Here is a 17,540-nt window from a genome sequence, read left to right as displayed (position 1 = left end):
ACAAAGCATGTATTTTTTTATTAAACCAAAAATATCTAATCGATCTTGTGGGTCTTTATACTTAGTTAACCATGCATTTTCAGAGAAGAGGCTATGAAGCCCACATTGATTGGTTAGCGCTGATTCTTCCTTCAGTAGGCCTATGCTATAGTAAGACAAGTGTACTGTACAATTCTACGTTAATGCTGGAAATGTAGCCTAAAACCCCGCTAAGCCTGTATTGAGTATTGACATAGATACCATGTAGACATGGTGTCTATGTAACTAAGAGTAATTAACAGATTCATTGACTTTCGGACCACTGTAGTGTCTACCCTTTAAATACAGTTACACATCAGTTGAGTTGGCCCCTTTCTCCGAAAGGTTTGTACCATAGTACTGGACTATACTACGGTACTAGAAAAAGGCCCTACTGCTAGTACTGGTAATATTTTATTATTTGGATATTACAGTTAGCAATAGCATGCAGCATTGTGGATTGTTATCCACTTATTTCACTGAGCTGAAGCATTGAATATGGTACTGTGTGGTGCCTGCACAAAGCTCATACCCCGCTAATGTGACAGGCAAGAAAAAGTACTTAAACGTCTTCTTTCTTCTTCACAATACAAAGGAGCCTTGGTTTTTTTAGTCTTGCTTGCTGCATTTGTACTTCTGAAGATCAATCATTATTGTAGAATCTACACGTGACACACTAGACTATATGGGATGGATGTGTTGATATGCAACATTGTATTTGATGTACATGTACATTGCTTTGAGTTTGACCAAATAAAACCAGTTGATGATTAATTGTCAACCATCACAGGGGCTGCCTACTTTATCCTACCAGACATATACAACCCATCAATGGTACTACAGTGTAATAAAAGTAAATATTTTCTTTGTTTGCGTTCATTTTGTTTGATGCCAGATTGAATAGGTCTACCGTCCTGCTAGAACTAGAGCAAGTCCAAGTCATGGTGGATCCAGCGTCCCTTCAGACGCGGTACGAGGACGTGTGCGAAGAGCTGCAGCTGAAACCATGCGCCTTTATCATGAAGGTCATGGACAAGGAGCGGGAGGAGCAGATCATGTGAGAATTCTTTGTTTGTTTACCGCTGTAGTTGTTACGTTTAATATCCCTGTGTCTGTTTGTGGGATAGGAAGGTGATCAAGTCCTTTTTAATGGTCAATGTGATTTGTGTCACAAAAAGGAGTTCTGTGCCTCTCTTTCAGTTGATGTACTGGTAGATTCAAAGGAGGCTTTATTTGCTAGAGGCTCTTAATGAACAGTCAATGAGTACAAAGTTGTATGAGATTTCTTTGGTGCACAAAACTCAGAACAAGTTTGATTGGTGAACGCTATGGCATGATTCCAAAATGATTCCATCCCATTTTCAAGCGTGAAAAAAAAAAAAAACAGTCAAGAAAGTGTGTACAAATTTACAATGCATTTCATCAATATGTATGGAACTTTTGATCAAAGCACACTTCAAAGTATCAGTAGCCTGTCTCATGCCAGACTGTCTAGTGACCTCCTATTGTGAATATATGCAAAATGTGTGAAAATACACTGATACATTGCATAAGATACATACATTAAATTTGACTGTTTCTAGTGTGTCAAATTGATGTACATTCATTGACTGTCAGTCTAGAGTCAATTGTTTTTTTGATGTGTCTATTGTTTATTTTTGATTTCTTTTGCATGGATGTCTGCTCTAGAAACTAGTGATAGAGAATAATTAAAAATCTTCTGCAACAACATCAAACAAAAATGGTAACACCTACTAATATTCAAGGGTTTGTTATTTGTGTTTCTGGGGAAAACTAATGATATTAATTATTTTCTTATTGATTGATCAATACAAAAATATGAAAATTGTTTGTATGGCATAACATAGTTTCAATTTTGTTTGTTTGTTAGTTTCTTTGTTTAGCTTAGAGGAAATTCACTGAACTTAGGAGGGGCTATGATTGCAAAGAGATTTTCCCTGAAGTCAACCATTTTCTGAATTCAATGTAGTGGCATTGTTGAGTCCCAGATTCGGAGTCTATTACATGTTTCTCTATACTCTTATTCTGTTTTAACAAGAAGGCAGGGCTAATGTGGCTAGGTCTTGTGGTTGTTTCTCCTACAATACAGAATTGTTGTTCGTATGCTGATACTTGAAAATCGTTGTGTGCCTGGTACAATGACGCAAACACACGCAATTCAAGGAAGATGTGCTTGGAGAATGACATAAATGCATGCGAGGTGCATGCTATACTTGCGGGCCTCGCCAGGGTTAACGTCATTCTCACGAGCACACATTCCTGGTATCGCGTGCATTCGTGTCGTTCTCTCGGGCGGATGACAAAGTGTAGTTTGCTTGTCCAGTGTTGTTTTGATCTGTAGCTGTGTTGTCTGTGATCTGCATGATTTTGATGTGTAGATTATAGTGTGGTAGTCAGTGCTGGCGAACTACTAGGATCTGTCCCTCAGATCAAACGTTTGATGTTTTAACTAAAACTTGACTTGAATTTCAAACATCACATAATCTTGGGACAAAGGTGGGAGCTGCAGGAAAAGTAAGTACCGGTATCAAATTGTTTGTTTGTTTGTTTGTTTGCTGTTTTTTTCTCTTCTGTCTTCTGTTTGCAGTGGTTGCTCTTTATGCTCACACACCATTACCTGCTCTTTGCATTCAACAAGTAGAAAAGTTGAATATAAGCATACAAAAATGTATTGTTTGTGTGTGTATGTGTGTGTGCATAGATAATGTAAACTTTATTCAAGAATGGCAAATAATCTTAAATTTTTTTTTCTATTTAATCTTCATTTTTATGCCTCCGCCACGAAGTGACGCTGGAGGCATTATGTTTTCGGGTTGTCTGTCCGTCCATCCTTCCGTCCGTCCGTCCTTCCGTCCGTCCATCCTTCCGTCTGTAATCAATTTTGTGGACAGCGTATCTAATAAACCATTAGAGGTATCCTAATGAAACTTGGCATGTTATATGTATAAGTGGGCGAAGTTGTGCCTTTCAACTTTTGAGTGCACATGCTCAAGGTCAAAGGTCAAGGTCAAATGCTCAAAATTTTACTATTTCCCCTATGTCTCTGCAATGCCTGGAGATGGTTTCTTGAAACTTGGGGTATACATGAACTACCAAATAAAGATTCCCCAGAGAGAGTTTTGGGTCATGAGGTCAAAGGTCAAGGGTCAAAGGTCAAGTGAAAATGTTGAAATTTCACTTTTTTCTCCATATCTCACAAATGTTTCAAGGTACTTCAAGGTTCTTCATGGAACTTAGTATACAACTTGTACTCACTGGCAGTGATCATGTAGGGAATTTAGGGGTCATGGGTCAAAGGTCAGGGTCAAAGGTGGAAGTCAACTCATCAAAATGCCATTATTTCCCTCTTATCTATGCAATGCCAGTAGGATATTTTCTTGAAACTTAGTGTATGCATGTATTACCCAATACAGATTCTCAGGGAAGTTTCTTGTCAAAAGGTCAAATTCCAAAAGGTCAAAGGTCAAGTGAAAGTGTTAAATTTGACATTTTTAAACTTATGAAAGGGTCAAAAGTTGAGTACAAATCCCCAAATACCTGCACTCTTATTAGACAGTACAGCCATTCATCCACATAAACCTAGTTCAAGGAAAGTGAACATTCAATGCATGTGTGACAAACCTGTCATTTTGATATTTTGCCAGTTATGTGAAACTGTCATCACACATTGTCAAGGTATTGTGCTATAGACCTATTCGGAGAACCATGCATTATGGTGGAGGCATACCAGTTGCCATAGCAACATTTCTAGTTTCCTTTTAGATCGCACAGTAATATCGTTAGGACAGATTGTTAATTTAGTTATCCCATTTAAGTATTATACAGAGTGTCATTATGTTTCATTTTTTTTTCAGTAACCACATTTTAGTAATTTATTAGAAGTAGCCATGGATTATAATGTAACAAGTGTTTTTGATTATGACTTAACAAAACAAAATCATGCCATCTCACTTTTGTAGTCTGCTAACAACTTGTGATTATCATTGAACATGATTGTTGGGTTTAACACACAACCCACACCAGTCCTGGAATCTAATGAAAACATTATAAATAGATCATATGTACATTTGTATTTGAACGGGATTCACAGGATCCCACAACTCCCATGCAATGATTGTAAATATTTGTGATTTCATACATGCATCACAATGTTGATTAAAAAAGAGATTATGTTGATAGTCACAGTGGTTTTATTTCAATTCTTTGATATTTTTCTACCTTTCTTTTCTTTCAAAGAAGCAGTATGAAATGAAAGCACTTCATGTAAAAAAAAAAAAGGGAAAAATGTGGGTCTGCTGAATCTTAGTCATGCACCTCACCTTGCAATTCACCTTTCCTGCCTTTAGTTTGGTCGCAGCTGCATACACAGCTAGTGTGATGTGATTCACTGTTTAGACAAAACATTGTAATACTAGAGACTGTCACCAAAATACAATCTAAAGTGTATGTTGTCAATGTAACACGCTACATTTTTATTTCAAAGTAAATTAAAAACTGTGGAACATATTTAATTTATAAATTTCAAAATTAAACAACATCATACATTTAGATGGCATGTCGACAACAACTGCAACATTAGTCATTTAATTTACGGCACCCAAGGTCCTAAATTAATATCAAATAGTTATTTTTTCACTTCCTCATTAAATCCACTTGATTCATTACATGTATGAGGCACATTGCACTGGCATTTTATTAGGGTTTTTTTTTTTTTCACAACTTTGATGGTTCATCTCTCTGTCAACATGCAAGATTACAGTTGGTATGACAACGTGATGAAGTACACGGAATACATGAAAAGGTGCTTTTAGATTGCGAAATTAAAGATGTATGAAGTGAGGGTAGATTGATTTCTATTCAATATTAAAAAAAAATCAGTGAATAATTGCACATTTATTGATAGCACATTACACATTCCACTACACAAATAATAATCAACGATTCCCCACGTTCATTCAAGCCTTCACCCTCAACTAGTTTTACCTCTGAGAATTTATGATTACTTGTTTGTTTTTTTCTGTATATGAGAAAGTTTAGAACTACGTTGTAAAACACATTGTTTAATACAAAAGTTAAACATTTATATTATTATAAGTTAATATTGTGTTGCTCATATACAATGTAGAAGCACCGAGTACAGACATATTGCACACACATTGTATGATAGTCTAGAAATGTTTTATCATCTTGATTATAATTCCATTAGATGTAGCCTTATACCAACAGTTGTAGTACTTCTTTTTGAACTGTCATTCACAGCTACATTGTTTATTAAAGAGAAACTATTCTTAACCCTGTTCCGCGCGATGTACAATCGCAATCGCAAAGAGCTATCACCGCGACGTTTCATGACTTTTTTCTTTCGAGTGTCCCGCATCTTTTGACACCAAATTTGTGACGTCTGGGCGCGCGGTTCGGAAGTTACACATTTAAATATGTACAGGCATGTCAGACCAAAAATTGCTCAAAAACGTGAATTCATGTACAATTTCAATGCAAACTGTGCTTACAGGCAAAATTCATAAAAGCATGATTATTTTGGTGTTTTATTGATTAAAATCAATGAATAACATATTTTCTTGTTCGGAGCGATGTCGCAAACAAATTTCGTCAAAAAAACAATGAAAAACATATAGTCGAAAAAACAGCGAAATGCATAAGAAATAAAAAAAACAATAAAAAAATACACACATTTTTTTATTACATTTGCTAAGGACACTAAAAAGAATATCTACACAAAAAATGTGCCTGTTTTGAGCTTTATTTTGTGATATACCAAATAGTCTGATTTCATGCATCATTATGTATAAATTAGCATACATTTAACTTAGCATAAATGATAATTTTTTGAAAAATTAACTTCAAGGTATTTTAGATTACATCATAGGCAATGTGTGTGCCAATTTTTGTCGCGATCGCGCGGTCGATGGCCGAGATCTGGAGGGGGGCCTGGGAGGCCCCCCCCCGGCAACTACCTATAGCCCGGCCTAGTTAGGGTTAAGAGTGTCATCTTACAATATCAATCTTACCGACATGGAATTATGAAGTCCATGATTAAATACTGTATATATGCTGACTATTTCGCGAGGCTTTTATTCTCGCAAATTTTGCGAGTCAGTTGCTATTTTCGCAAATTTTGCGAGTCAGTTGCTATTTGCGCATTTTGATTTTAAGACAAGCAAAACTATTGACCCTGATCCTGACATGAATGTGACCTGCATGCATACATTTCTCCATTTAGTAACTTCAACGTGCTTCATGATCGTGAATTTAAGCACTCATGAAATTGCTGACAAGTCCCAATTCGTGAAAAATTAGACTCGCTTTAATGCAGAGACTCCAACTCTCCTGTTTTCGACGGGAGATCTCCCGCCGAAAACCCATTTTTGCAAAATCTCCCGTTTTCCCGCTTGAGATTTGATTTCTCCCGCCCTGGCTCTGTGTCTCCCGTTGGAAAGGATTTCTTACTTATTGCTATTGTATGTTCAAAAAAATAAGCCTTAGATAGCACCAGAGAGCATCTAGAACCCTATAGAAACTTCGCGCTTCGCACACATCAACTTGGAGTCTCCCGTTTGCTAGGGGTTTCAGGCGGGAGAATCTCCCGATCAGAAGGTGCTTTTGGGTTGGAGTCTCTGTGAATGGCATATCTCAGTATTTAGGTGAATATACAGTGTGTCTCTAAAAAAAGTAAACCCAACTTCAACAGCAAATTTTCAGAAAAGTATAAAATATTTGCACATTATTTTTTCATGGTTAGATAGTCCAATAAGTCCTCTATCCAATGATACCACGTCTAGGTTATGTAATTCTCATGCATGACTGAGCATGATTCAACTTAGTGAATGGGTGTGAAATCATCGCTGTGGCAAGTTATTTCTTACTATTGTCATGCGTTCAGGGCATATTTGAAGTTAAATTTTTGTCACATGTTAGGCCTATGATTACATAACAACTTCAGCAAAGGTTGTTCCTGACACATTCACACTTCACATGCTTTCCAAACATGGTACAGTTGACAATTGAGCAGAGAGTATTCCTGGTAACTCGATACCAGGAAACAAGAAGTTTTGTGGAAGTTCAAGAGGCTTTTCGGGTGCAGTTCCCTGACAGGCAGCCTCCAACAAAAAAAAAAGCCATCTGGTACAATGTGAGAAAGTATGCTGATCACGGAACTTGCCACAGTGATGATTTCACACCCATTCACTAAGTTGAATCATGCTCAATCATGCATGAGAGTTACATAACCTACGTGGTATCATTGGACAGAGGACTTATTGGACTATCTAACCATGAAAAAATAATGTGTAAATATTTCATAGTTTTCTGAAAATTTGCCGTTGAAGTTGGGTTTACTTTTTTTAGAGACACACTGTACAGCTAGTGCTTCCCCAAGGTATTGAAAGCATGTTGATCATTAATCATTTTTTTTTTATAGGTATTACATGTTAATGTAACTATAGAGATGAGACTAATAATCATTCCAGGGTGTAAAATCAGCCAGGATGATTATTGGGTCAGTCAGTGAAAAAAAAGAGCAAAACAAAACAAAAAATAAAAGCAAATGCAGGTGGCTGATTGAGTGGACATGTAGGTACAAGATTGTGTTTGCTGTCCAGCAAAATCTCAGAGCTCTGCGCAAATCTATGCATGCACATTTTGCAATTCGATGCACACTTATTGCACACATGGAACACTTTTCGCCCACTTTATGCGCAAATGTTTTGTGAAAATGATGACACATTGCACCCCCCTTTTTTTTTTTTTTTTACATGTACACTCGCTATGTGTCCCTGCTGTACTATAACAATACTGCATAATTTATCACTGTATGCAAGAGACACAGTTGCATGTAATTATGGTGTGCACATCAACTGGTGATCAATCAAATAAGGATTTCCTTTTTGTTTCATTGGTGCATTTTTCTCTGTTTTTGAATGCAAATCTGTGAAAAAGATGCCACAACACAATTTTCCTTGGAGTATCTTTATTTCATCTTTATGTAATGTATCCCTGCTGTATTACAGCAAATGCGCATGATTCATCCCTGTATGCGAGAAACACAAGTGTCATTTTAACAAGTAATTGCACATCACTTAGGGATGATGCCATTGTACTTTTGGGAGGTTGGCTCTTCATCATTTTGACAGTCTTTTTCTTTCCAGATTTCAATGTTTACATTATCTATTTTCATTTTTAGATTGCAGTTGCTTAAAATAACAGTGTCACTTTTCCACAATTTGTTTCAAATAATAGTACCCAATTATTGAAGCATATGACCATTATAACAGTATGATGAATAAGGCTTCAAGTTTTCATTAACTTGAGAGGGTGCATGTGAGGGTAAAAGTAGAATATTTAACTTTTTAGTAAATTTCAGCAAAGATTGTCCACCCAAGTTTTGCTAAACTTGGTGTGTTTAATGGACACAGTTTATATTCCAAGATTCGATATTACATGCACAATATGGGAGAACGCCGCAAATTGTGAAGAGATAAAAGCTGAAAAAGATATGAATTTTTCATTTGGTCTCATTTGCAAATCTAAAGATAAACTTAAACAGGAGCAGAGGGGGGGGGGGGGAAGTTTTGAACTTTGCATAAAGTTATGATGTTGTTGTACAAACAATGTTAAGGACCAGTACTAAATACTGTTAAATGGTGGATCATACAATTCATGCAAAAGTGTGACAAATGATTGATATTGCAAAAGATTTAAATGATATAGGGTCAGGAATGGACAAGGATAGAGGCCACACAACTGTGACACTGGTGCTTGAGTTGTGCATTCAATGTTAGACAGCACTGATAGATCTCATCATGTGTGTGTTATACTGAGGTTATGCACTGGGGTTGATATAGCATTTGTGCATGTGCATCAGGTAATTAGTCTACAGCTCCATGTCAAAATAAAATATTAGGAATCCATTCAGATTGTCTGCGAAAAAAAAAGAGAAAAAAGAAGGTGCATGCATACATGCTAATCATTCATTGTTGTCTTCTCTCCATGAGAAGAAGCAAACAACAACAACAAACAAACAAAAAACACAACAGAACAAAACAAGTAGGACAAAAGTGAATCATAAATCAAACGCTTTGTTATTGTACAGCCATCATAAATCAGTCTCACCTTTTGCAAATGTTCTTTGCTTGCTATTGAAATGAAAGGTAGGAGTTCTATAAATTATTTGACTTTGGAATTTGATCTTCCAGTGACCCCAAGGACTACATGGATCTGGTGTTGCCAGGCAACAATCATCTTCTGACGGACAAGAAGCTGCAGGACGAGGACGCCATGGTGCTCCTGAAGACGCTGGTCAACAACACCTTTGTGACCGGTCTGGACATGAGATACAACCAGCTGACCGACCAGGGAGCAGCCCACATGGCTGAGCTCCTGAAGGTACGTGAACTTTCACTGAGGTCATGTGACAGACAGGGGTTCAGGGCGTTGACTGGTTGAATGTATAATAACCTTCAGAGCAGAGCATGGGCTTTGTCTAATTCTCGTGGTCGGACATGTGAGCATTTAATACTGGCTCCTGGAATAAAAACAAACCCATGATCAGCATATTTTTGAGACAAAATTATTATACTTTTCTTCCAAATTGGCTTTGAAATTCCATGAATCTGTCAGGTATGGCCCACAGTAACATTTCTGATAAGCTGCAAAACTTGTTATTGACAAATTGCAGTAAAGAATGGTAGATCAAGTATTCTCGTCGGCGATGCCGTACTGTGTCGTCTGTGCAATCATGGCATGCTCAAGCTCTGCACATGTGCTGTATAAGCGAGCTGTTTGTATTTACCCTAGGTTTATCTGAAATGATGTGAGAACTGACCACGTGAATAATTTATGGAAATATGTTTTCATTATAATTTAGGAAGATAGGCCCATTACATAAAGAGGTTTACAGTTAGCATATGGGGGCTGCAGCCCCCCCCCCCCCCCATTATTTGGGGTCTGAAGAAAAGTCTCAAAAAATCACAACTCCTATGACTTTCCAAAGGTTCCGTCCTCAAATTCTTTGGGAAAAATATCATTGACTTTGTTAATCTCTGACCATCACACCCCCCCCCCTTAAAAAAATTCCATGGCTCCTGCAATAATGTGCATTAGCACACTCCTTCATAGATTGATCATCTCCATAGTGATCAGAGAAGCTGTTGAAACTTGAAGCAAGGCAAAGAATGTGGAATAGGAAATCATAAAGGACTCAATATATGTTTACAAAATGAAGATTTGAGCTACTACCTGTTCTATTCTGTAAAATGCAAGATTAGGTATACTGAAGTATTTTTGTTGATATAGCCAAACATTGCATTTGATAGCAAGCTGTCCTTACACAATACATAACATGTTATTAGAAGAAAAAAAAAAGCATTAGAATTGTGGTAAATAGATTTTGAAACTATATATCACTTTCTTGTTTTCTCCTTTCCTCCTCCTTTCCATAGGAAACATGCTGTTTGAAGAGATTGAGCCTCATGTGCAATGATGTGGGTCCTGAAGGAGCAGTTCACATCGCTAACGGACTTCAAGTAAGAATCAAATGAATATCACAACAGATCAGAACCATGGCTGTTTTATAAGAGAGGAAGGAATAGAATAAAAACAAAAAACACTTGTTCCAGTTCCATCATTTAGTAGGACAGTTAATGCATATTGTGGAAAACACTTGACAAGTTTGTTAATACTGTATCCTTTTGTTTGTTCGCAGGTGAACGAAACTCTTCAGGAAATGAAGCTGAACGGAAACAAGATTGGAAACAAGGGGGGCATGGCCCTGGCCGGTATGCTTCAGGTCAACACGGCCCTCCAGTCACTGGACATTGGCGATACTGACCAGGTCAGTCAATTTCTTTTCTTTTTTTGATTGAGTGAATAGGTATGTGTTTGTGTGTATATGTGACCGTGCATCACAAAACCAACCCAATCGCACAACCCAATTTTACAGAAGGACTCAAAATATGTGAAATGGGTCAAGGAGGTCAATTTATAGATTTTATATTTTCTGAAAGACCAGTTCTTCTTCCACATAATTGAAAAAATCATGTTCACAAACTGACTGGAAAATTGAGAATTTTGCAGTTTTTCTACAACAAGAGTTGTGTGATCATGTATGTTTTCCTGGTCCCTTTACATTTCTTAAACACCCTACTGCACACCCTTCACTTTCAACTTGAATAACTTTTAAAAGGATGGCTACTTGTTTGAAAGTTGGTAATAGTCATGAATAGAGTGTACATATAGTATAGTGTGTAACTTTTAAACTTGATCTCATAATCCCTTCATTGTGGCTACTATGGAGCTTTACATCCTGTTTTTAGTCCCATTCATTGCACAGAGCAGGGCTTGATGAGGATTAAGTGTTTGAATAGACCTCCAACTTCAAAGCCCCTTTTCTCATTGAACACTTTACCAGAGTTTATACCCTGTTTGCATTATCTATCATAGGTTATGGGAAACTCCATATGTATGGAGTTATACCTTTTTAAAGCTTAGAGTCTGCTCTTTCAGAATCTGCCCTCAGCTAAAAATTGATGATTGCACTAACAGACTTTCATTCTGAAAGACTGGGGTTCACACATTTCTATGTCATTTGTGCCATGGAACAACACACATTATCTTCAGTGCCCCTCTTAACCCAGATATGCAAATCGTAACCTTTAGGAAGCTGAACATTATAGTGCATGGGTTTTAATAGATCGTATGTTTGTGGCAGCCACTTTTCAACTTTTGCCTCCGTTTTCACATCCATCACCCATTGATCTCTGGTTCCACCGCGACAGGACACGCAGAGCATGATCGCGTTTGCCACCGTCCTCAACTACAACAGCACGCTGAGGGCGCTGTGCATCAACCGCCCTCTGTTGTTCAGCCAGCAGGAGGAGACGACCATCCACTTCGCCAAGATGCTGAAGGTGAACAGCACGCTGACCGAGCTCCACCTCCAGAAGAGCGACATCAAGGACACGGGGGCGGAGCGGCTGGCCGAGATGCTGGTGGAGAACATTGGCCTCAAGTACCTGGACCTAGCTTGGTAAGTATGCAAGTCGTATATATCATCCGGGCAATCCCTGACTCCTTTTAAAACCACTTTCTGTTTGTGAATGTAATTCATTTTATGTATTTTTTGTGTGAAAAACTATGTTTTTAGTTCATTAGCAACAGGTTGGAGACTACATCGTGTTATGCGAAGTTGTGATGATAATGATAATAGTAGTTGTAGTTATCGTCATCATCGTCGTCATCATTGTCATCGTAGTAGTAGTAGTAGTATTTAATAGTAGTAGTAGTAGTAGTAGTAGTGATAGTAGTAGTAGTAGTAGTAGTAGTTACGTAGTCGTAGTAGTAGTAGATGTAGATGTACTACGTAGTAGTTGTAGAAGTAGTAGAAGTAGAAGCTGCACGGACTTAGTAGTATTATCACAATTCACAATACATTATCTTTGAAGCAAAGCATCCCTTCTGTGCAATGAGATGAGAAAAAAAACAGCTAGGTCCAATATATGTGAGAGAGTAACATTTTCATTACACACATTTTGAAGTGCAAAGGGATAAAGTGTTGCTTTCTACCCATCATTTAATGAGTTTAACCAATGTTGATGGTCAATCAATTGATTAATCAGTTAATAAGTTTATCAAATATTGGGTAGTACCATGAAATTTTCTGAAAAAAAAAAAAAGAGGTATGAAACAAATCAACTTCTCTGAAATGCAGTTACCGGGTAAATTCATATCAATGCATAATATAGATGATGCCGTGTTTCAACATTGTGCAGCTGAATAAGGCTATGGATATACATAGACTGGATTGTTGATTGTAAGAAAACTGAATTACATTATATTTCTTTTTCTTTCTCTTTTCAAGTAACAAGATCCGCAGAGATGGGGCCAAGTACCTGTCACGAGTCCTGATGAAAAACACCCCACTAGAGATCCTGGACCTGGGCCACAACTGCATCGAGGACGATGGAGCCATGGACCTGAGCAAGGCTCTAGCCAGCATGAACACTAACCTTCACACGTAAGCTCCTCTTAGCTAGATCATCAGCCCCATCCTTATCTTCTGTCTCTCTAAGTGCGTTTGAGTGCTCAAAAGCAAACCCAAGCGAACTGTACCATACTGTGCCAGAGTTAGAGTGTTTGAGCGCTCTGTTGAGAAAGCATATCTCATGAGTTATTTTTTAGAGAGGGTCATGCATTATCAAGCAACAGGGTCATTCACCTGATGTGTTTAAACTACTTACAGAAGTCCCGAACAAAGAGAACAAACTCTTTGCACTGTGTTATATGTGCATGATATGCGCATTCTTCACATGCGAACTTTTGGTATGCTTTTGGTACCCTTTTGGAGCACACCTTGAAGTGATCCTCTTTTGGCTCAGTTCGCTTTGGTACGGTTTAATTTGCTTTAAGAGAGCGCTTGAACACACCCTCTTTTCTGTCAATGTATGATGCTGGGTTTCCACTGTCATATGCACGCTACGGTTGGCCATTGGTAGCTGATCATGGAATCATGCTGATCGTTGTGTCTGTCACAATTTATACCCCGATCGAAATGGTGGTCTGAATTGTGGAGTAATCCTGGTGATCATATCAGATCTTGAGGTCAGCTGCATCCATCGCAATGATTATGTTTAAAAGTTTAGGATGGTTCAAAAATTGGCTACGATCAATGCGATTGTCACAATTAACTGACCTCAAGATCTGAAAAGATCTGATACCATCACCGTGATTACTCAACGATTCAGACCACAATTTCAATTGTGGCACAAATTGTAATAGACATAAATAAAACTTCCACAATCAGCTACAATGTACTAATGACCAATCATGGTGTGTGTAGTGGATAGCATGACAGTGGAAACTCAGCATTAACCAGTTTGTAGTTCCACTTAACACATTGCAGAAAAAACATAATTTGTGATAAGAGGCATGTTGGTGTTTGAAGACACATTGAGATAAGCATATATGTGATGTATGATGCTATGTAATGATGTAGTAATGCTAGACATTGGAGCACAGAGGTGAGATAGTCCCTCTCTGGAATCCTAATGTGATGGAAGTTTTATTAACAAAATTTTCCTCTGGTGATTGAAGGGAAAAACGATCAAATCATGTTGTCTCTGCAAATTTTCTTTTGCTTTACTTTTTGAAATATCACTGGGTCAAATTGGAGTTGTAAAATGAACACAAAAGCATTATGATAAAACTGTGGAAATAGGTCTCATCTTTCAGTGATAAGGTATGTTACTAACTACACGTTTATTGGCAGACTCTTACAGTATTTTTTTCTGTTTCATTTTGTTTAATCGTTTTCCGTACAGGTTGGTGGTAACAAGTAACAACATCCGAGCCCCTGGTCTGTGTGCATTAGCCTACGCCATGGAGCAGAATCCAAACTTCAACAGTGTCTTTATCTGGGGCAACCATCATGAGGAGGAAGCATGCAATGTGAGTAAAAAAACAAACAAACAAACAAACAAACAAACAAGAAAAGGAAATGAGATTTGTTTGTTGCTATGGTGACAAAGAGCAGCAGCTTTTGATGTTGTGTGGTGTGTGGTTCCTATGCCAAATTTGAAATCTTTGGAAGGTGTAAAGATGTTTGTCATATAGCGTCGCTGGAGCGACAAGACCTTGTATCTACAAAATGTCTAATGTTCAGGAGAGCAAAGAAACATTGCAGCCAAAGCACTGTATCAAATGGGAAAACCTTTCCTTTGAAGTGCTGTGGTGGCTTCATTTTGGGGTAAGACAAGTAGGATTTGGACAGGACATCACTTTAACTGATTATCTGACCTTTAATCCAAAAAAGTCATTTTCACCAAAATTTCAGATACATGGTCTTGTCACCTCAGCGACGATCTCACACCCTCAACCCCCCCCCCCCCCCCCCCTCCAGCACTCACGTAGTTCTGTTAATTTTGATAGTCTTTTATCCATTGATTTGATAGGTACTCATTCAGCCTGCAGATACTGACGGTGACCAGTAGGTATCAAGTGATGTGTCTAGATTGACACGTCACACAGTGGACTAGATAGACACATCACACAGTGGACTAGATAGACACATCACACAGTGGATATTTTTTATTACTCTTACTACTACAATCACAACTACTACTACAACCACTTTTACTATTGCTACTATAGTAACTGCCACTACATCTGCTACTATCTTTGCTGCTACTACTGCTACTATTTCTTCTTTTTTTACTCCTCTCTTGTTCTTTGTTTTCCTTCTCTCATACCGTCCTCCGATCAACCTTCCTCATTCAAAATATGATATGCATAATAGTCTTTATTATTTGGCTGAATTGTTTTCACTGCAATCTTTTCTATGCTCTGTCCAACCAGGCCTTCAACAAACTGCTGAAAGAGGGTCACCTAGACCTGGCCAAGACGGACGTCAAGCCCTACGTGGTGGATGGACACGTCTACCTCTCTGAGCTCTCCCACGGGATCAGGCGGCATTACTACTGGACGCCATTCTACGGGCCCGACGTGGACAACAACAAAAAGATTTAATCTGTGTGTGTGTGTGTGTGCGCTTTGACCGGTGCCGTCCACACAGTTGTGCCGCCATCCAATTATGCCCTTCTCTGGAATGCCCGATGTAAAACTCTTCTTCCAAGAATGTGTACAAGTGATTCACGACTGTTCTCAGTGTTAATTGGCGTCAATTCTAATTGAATGCCCAGCTATGAAGTTACAAATTCGCATCTCTTGGCTTACTGTGTACAGTGTTGTCAATCCAGTAGATTCTGCCTTACTTTCCCTCCTCCTCATCTCAACAAACCAGGGAATTTAACCACTTCCATGATAGATTACCACACACTTGGCTTCAATTTTACAGATCTGAACCAATTACAATACTCGGCAGTTGGTGCCCTCTAAACGCCATGTGCTGACTCTATGACATCCTGACCTATTCTTGACCCTTACTCTCCTTCGTTCACCAATTGGCACCCTGCTGGAGTGCTTTTTGCACCGATTGGGAGACGTCTAGAAAATAGCTGTCAAGTAATAGAGATTACCTAATCCCCCTAATTACTCTTGTGCCACAATAGCCTTCCTGTAGGACTAACTAGTGAGGCACATTGCTCCACCTGTATGGGCTTGCTTATCTACAACTAGGTCCAGTCTGGATGGATTACTTTGCATGCTGTTAAATCAAACAGCTTGGCAGGTGAAGTCAAGTCCCTGCACACATACACTTGTGAAGGCTTGGAGGATGGAATGCCGACAACTACAGGGAACTAATTTAGTTTCAGAGTAATACAGATTTCATCTCTGAGACTTGCACACACAATATTTTTGTACTTAGAGGCAGAACTGTCTCGGGCTCACATTCCAATTCAAACTCATTTCCGTCCAGTGTTCGAGCCCGTCATTCAGTTTCTGCCATCTTCCATGTTGTAATATGGAGTTGGGTATGAAAGTAAGATACTTCTAATCAGTTGAAAGAGTATCCTTATCTGTCTCCCTATCCATATGACTTTCTCTCTTGAAAAGATCGAGAGTGTTGTGTAACTATTGTTACCATGGCAACAACCAATCAGCTTTGAGTATCAGATTTCAGGTCATCGCCTTGATAGTTGCATGTTGCACTGTATTAAGTTTTGATGGAACAGACCTGTATACATAAATGTTGCTAACATGCATCCTGTTCATATGCTGATAACCTGAGTGTGCTAACCTGTCAATTGCTGATCGCAATTTTTGTGAAATTTGACGTATTTTCAATGCATATCACGCTTGAGCTCAACTTCCGGGCCCCACAGGAGTTTCTGGTTCGGCTATTGTCATTTTTTTTTTCTTAAAGTTACAGATGTTCATCACTCTTGAATGCAACACAGAACACTTTGAACACTTCCTTACTTTCCTGAAGCAGCTGGACTAATGGGTCAAGCAAGGTGCTTTTTTGCTCTTCGATGGTTTCTAAAATATTGCTCTGCTTTTGTGCTTACTCAGATCCCACCTTTACATGTTTAGAAAGTGAGAGAGAGAGAGTATGTTATTAAAAGGTGCAGCCTTTGCCCAAATTACAATTCATCGAGGTTGAGATGCTCATTGACACACTAGGGCAGAACCCTAATAGGATGTTTTATGGCCACACCATCTGACATGTGGTTTAAATACTGTTTCATAACCCGTTCCTTCCGCCATTCTCTGAGTGCCTTTATTGCCCCCAAACGAGAATCCTTTTGCCCGTCGACAGAGAACTGACAGCTTGGTAATCCATCTGTACGAAAGCAGTCGAGCGGTTCATTGTATCCCCTTTCCATGGTCAAGTACATGTGCCATCGAACAATGAAAATATCAATCGAGTGCGAGGTATGTAACAGAGCGTGCGCTGATGGGCTCACAGACTCTTTTGTTCTATACACAAAACCAGGTACTTGCATGGGATGACTGGGGTCAGCGAACACAGAAATCTACTCGAGCTCAGCTTTGATCGCTATGTACATGTACAAGTTCGTACGAGTTTT

General features: G+C 38.6%; 1 protein-coding gene across 1 annotated transcript; it reads left to right on the top strand.

Moving 5' to 3' along the window:
• The first annotated feature begins 959 nt into the window (after positions 1–959).
• On the top strand, positions 960–15,576 carry LOC139738844 (leucine-rich repeat-containing protein 34-like). The gene is made up of 9 exons (XM_071649479.1): positions 960–1,075; positions 2,536–2,553; positions 9,252–9,441; positions 10,497–10,580; positions 10,760–10,888; positions 11,832–12,082; positions 12,914–13,069; positions 14,373–14,499; positions 15,406–15,576. The coding sequence occupies exons 1-9, from the start codon at positions 960–962 to the stop codon at positions 15,574–15,576; spliced, it is 1,242 nt and encodes a 413-aa protein (XP_071505580.1).
• Positions 15,577–17,540: the final 1,964 nt, after the last annotated feature.

This window comes from Diadema antillarum, unplaced genomic scaffold, assembly GCF_040938485.1.
Source record: "Diadema antillarum isolate AM-2024a unplaced genomic scaffold, OU_Dant_1.0 seq00000769_RagTag, whole genome shotgun sequence".
In the NCBI taxonomy this organism is placed as follows: domain Eukaryota; kingdom Metazoa; phylum Echinodermata; class Echinoidea; order Diadematoida; family Diadematidae; genus Diadema; species Diadema antillarum.
The sequence above is the reverse complement of the archived record's forward strand: the minus strand, read 5'-3'. Positions and strand labels throughout refer to the sequence as shown.

Bases quoted from the DNA above. Each gene is read 5' to 3' on its own strand.
- LOC139738844 (XM_071649479.1), top strand. From the start codon at position 960: ATGGTGGATCCAGCGTCCCTTCAGACGCGGTACGAGGACGTGTGCGAA. The intron at 9,442-10,496 runs GTACGTGAACTT...TCCTTTCCATAG, and splicing joins ACATGGCTGAGCTCCTGAAG to GAAACATGCTGTTTGAAGAG. The intron at 10,581-10,759 runs GTAAGAATCAAA...GTTTGTTCGCAG, and splicing joins ACATCGCTAACGGACTTCAA to GTGAACGAAACTCTTCAGGA.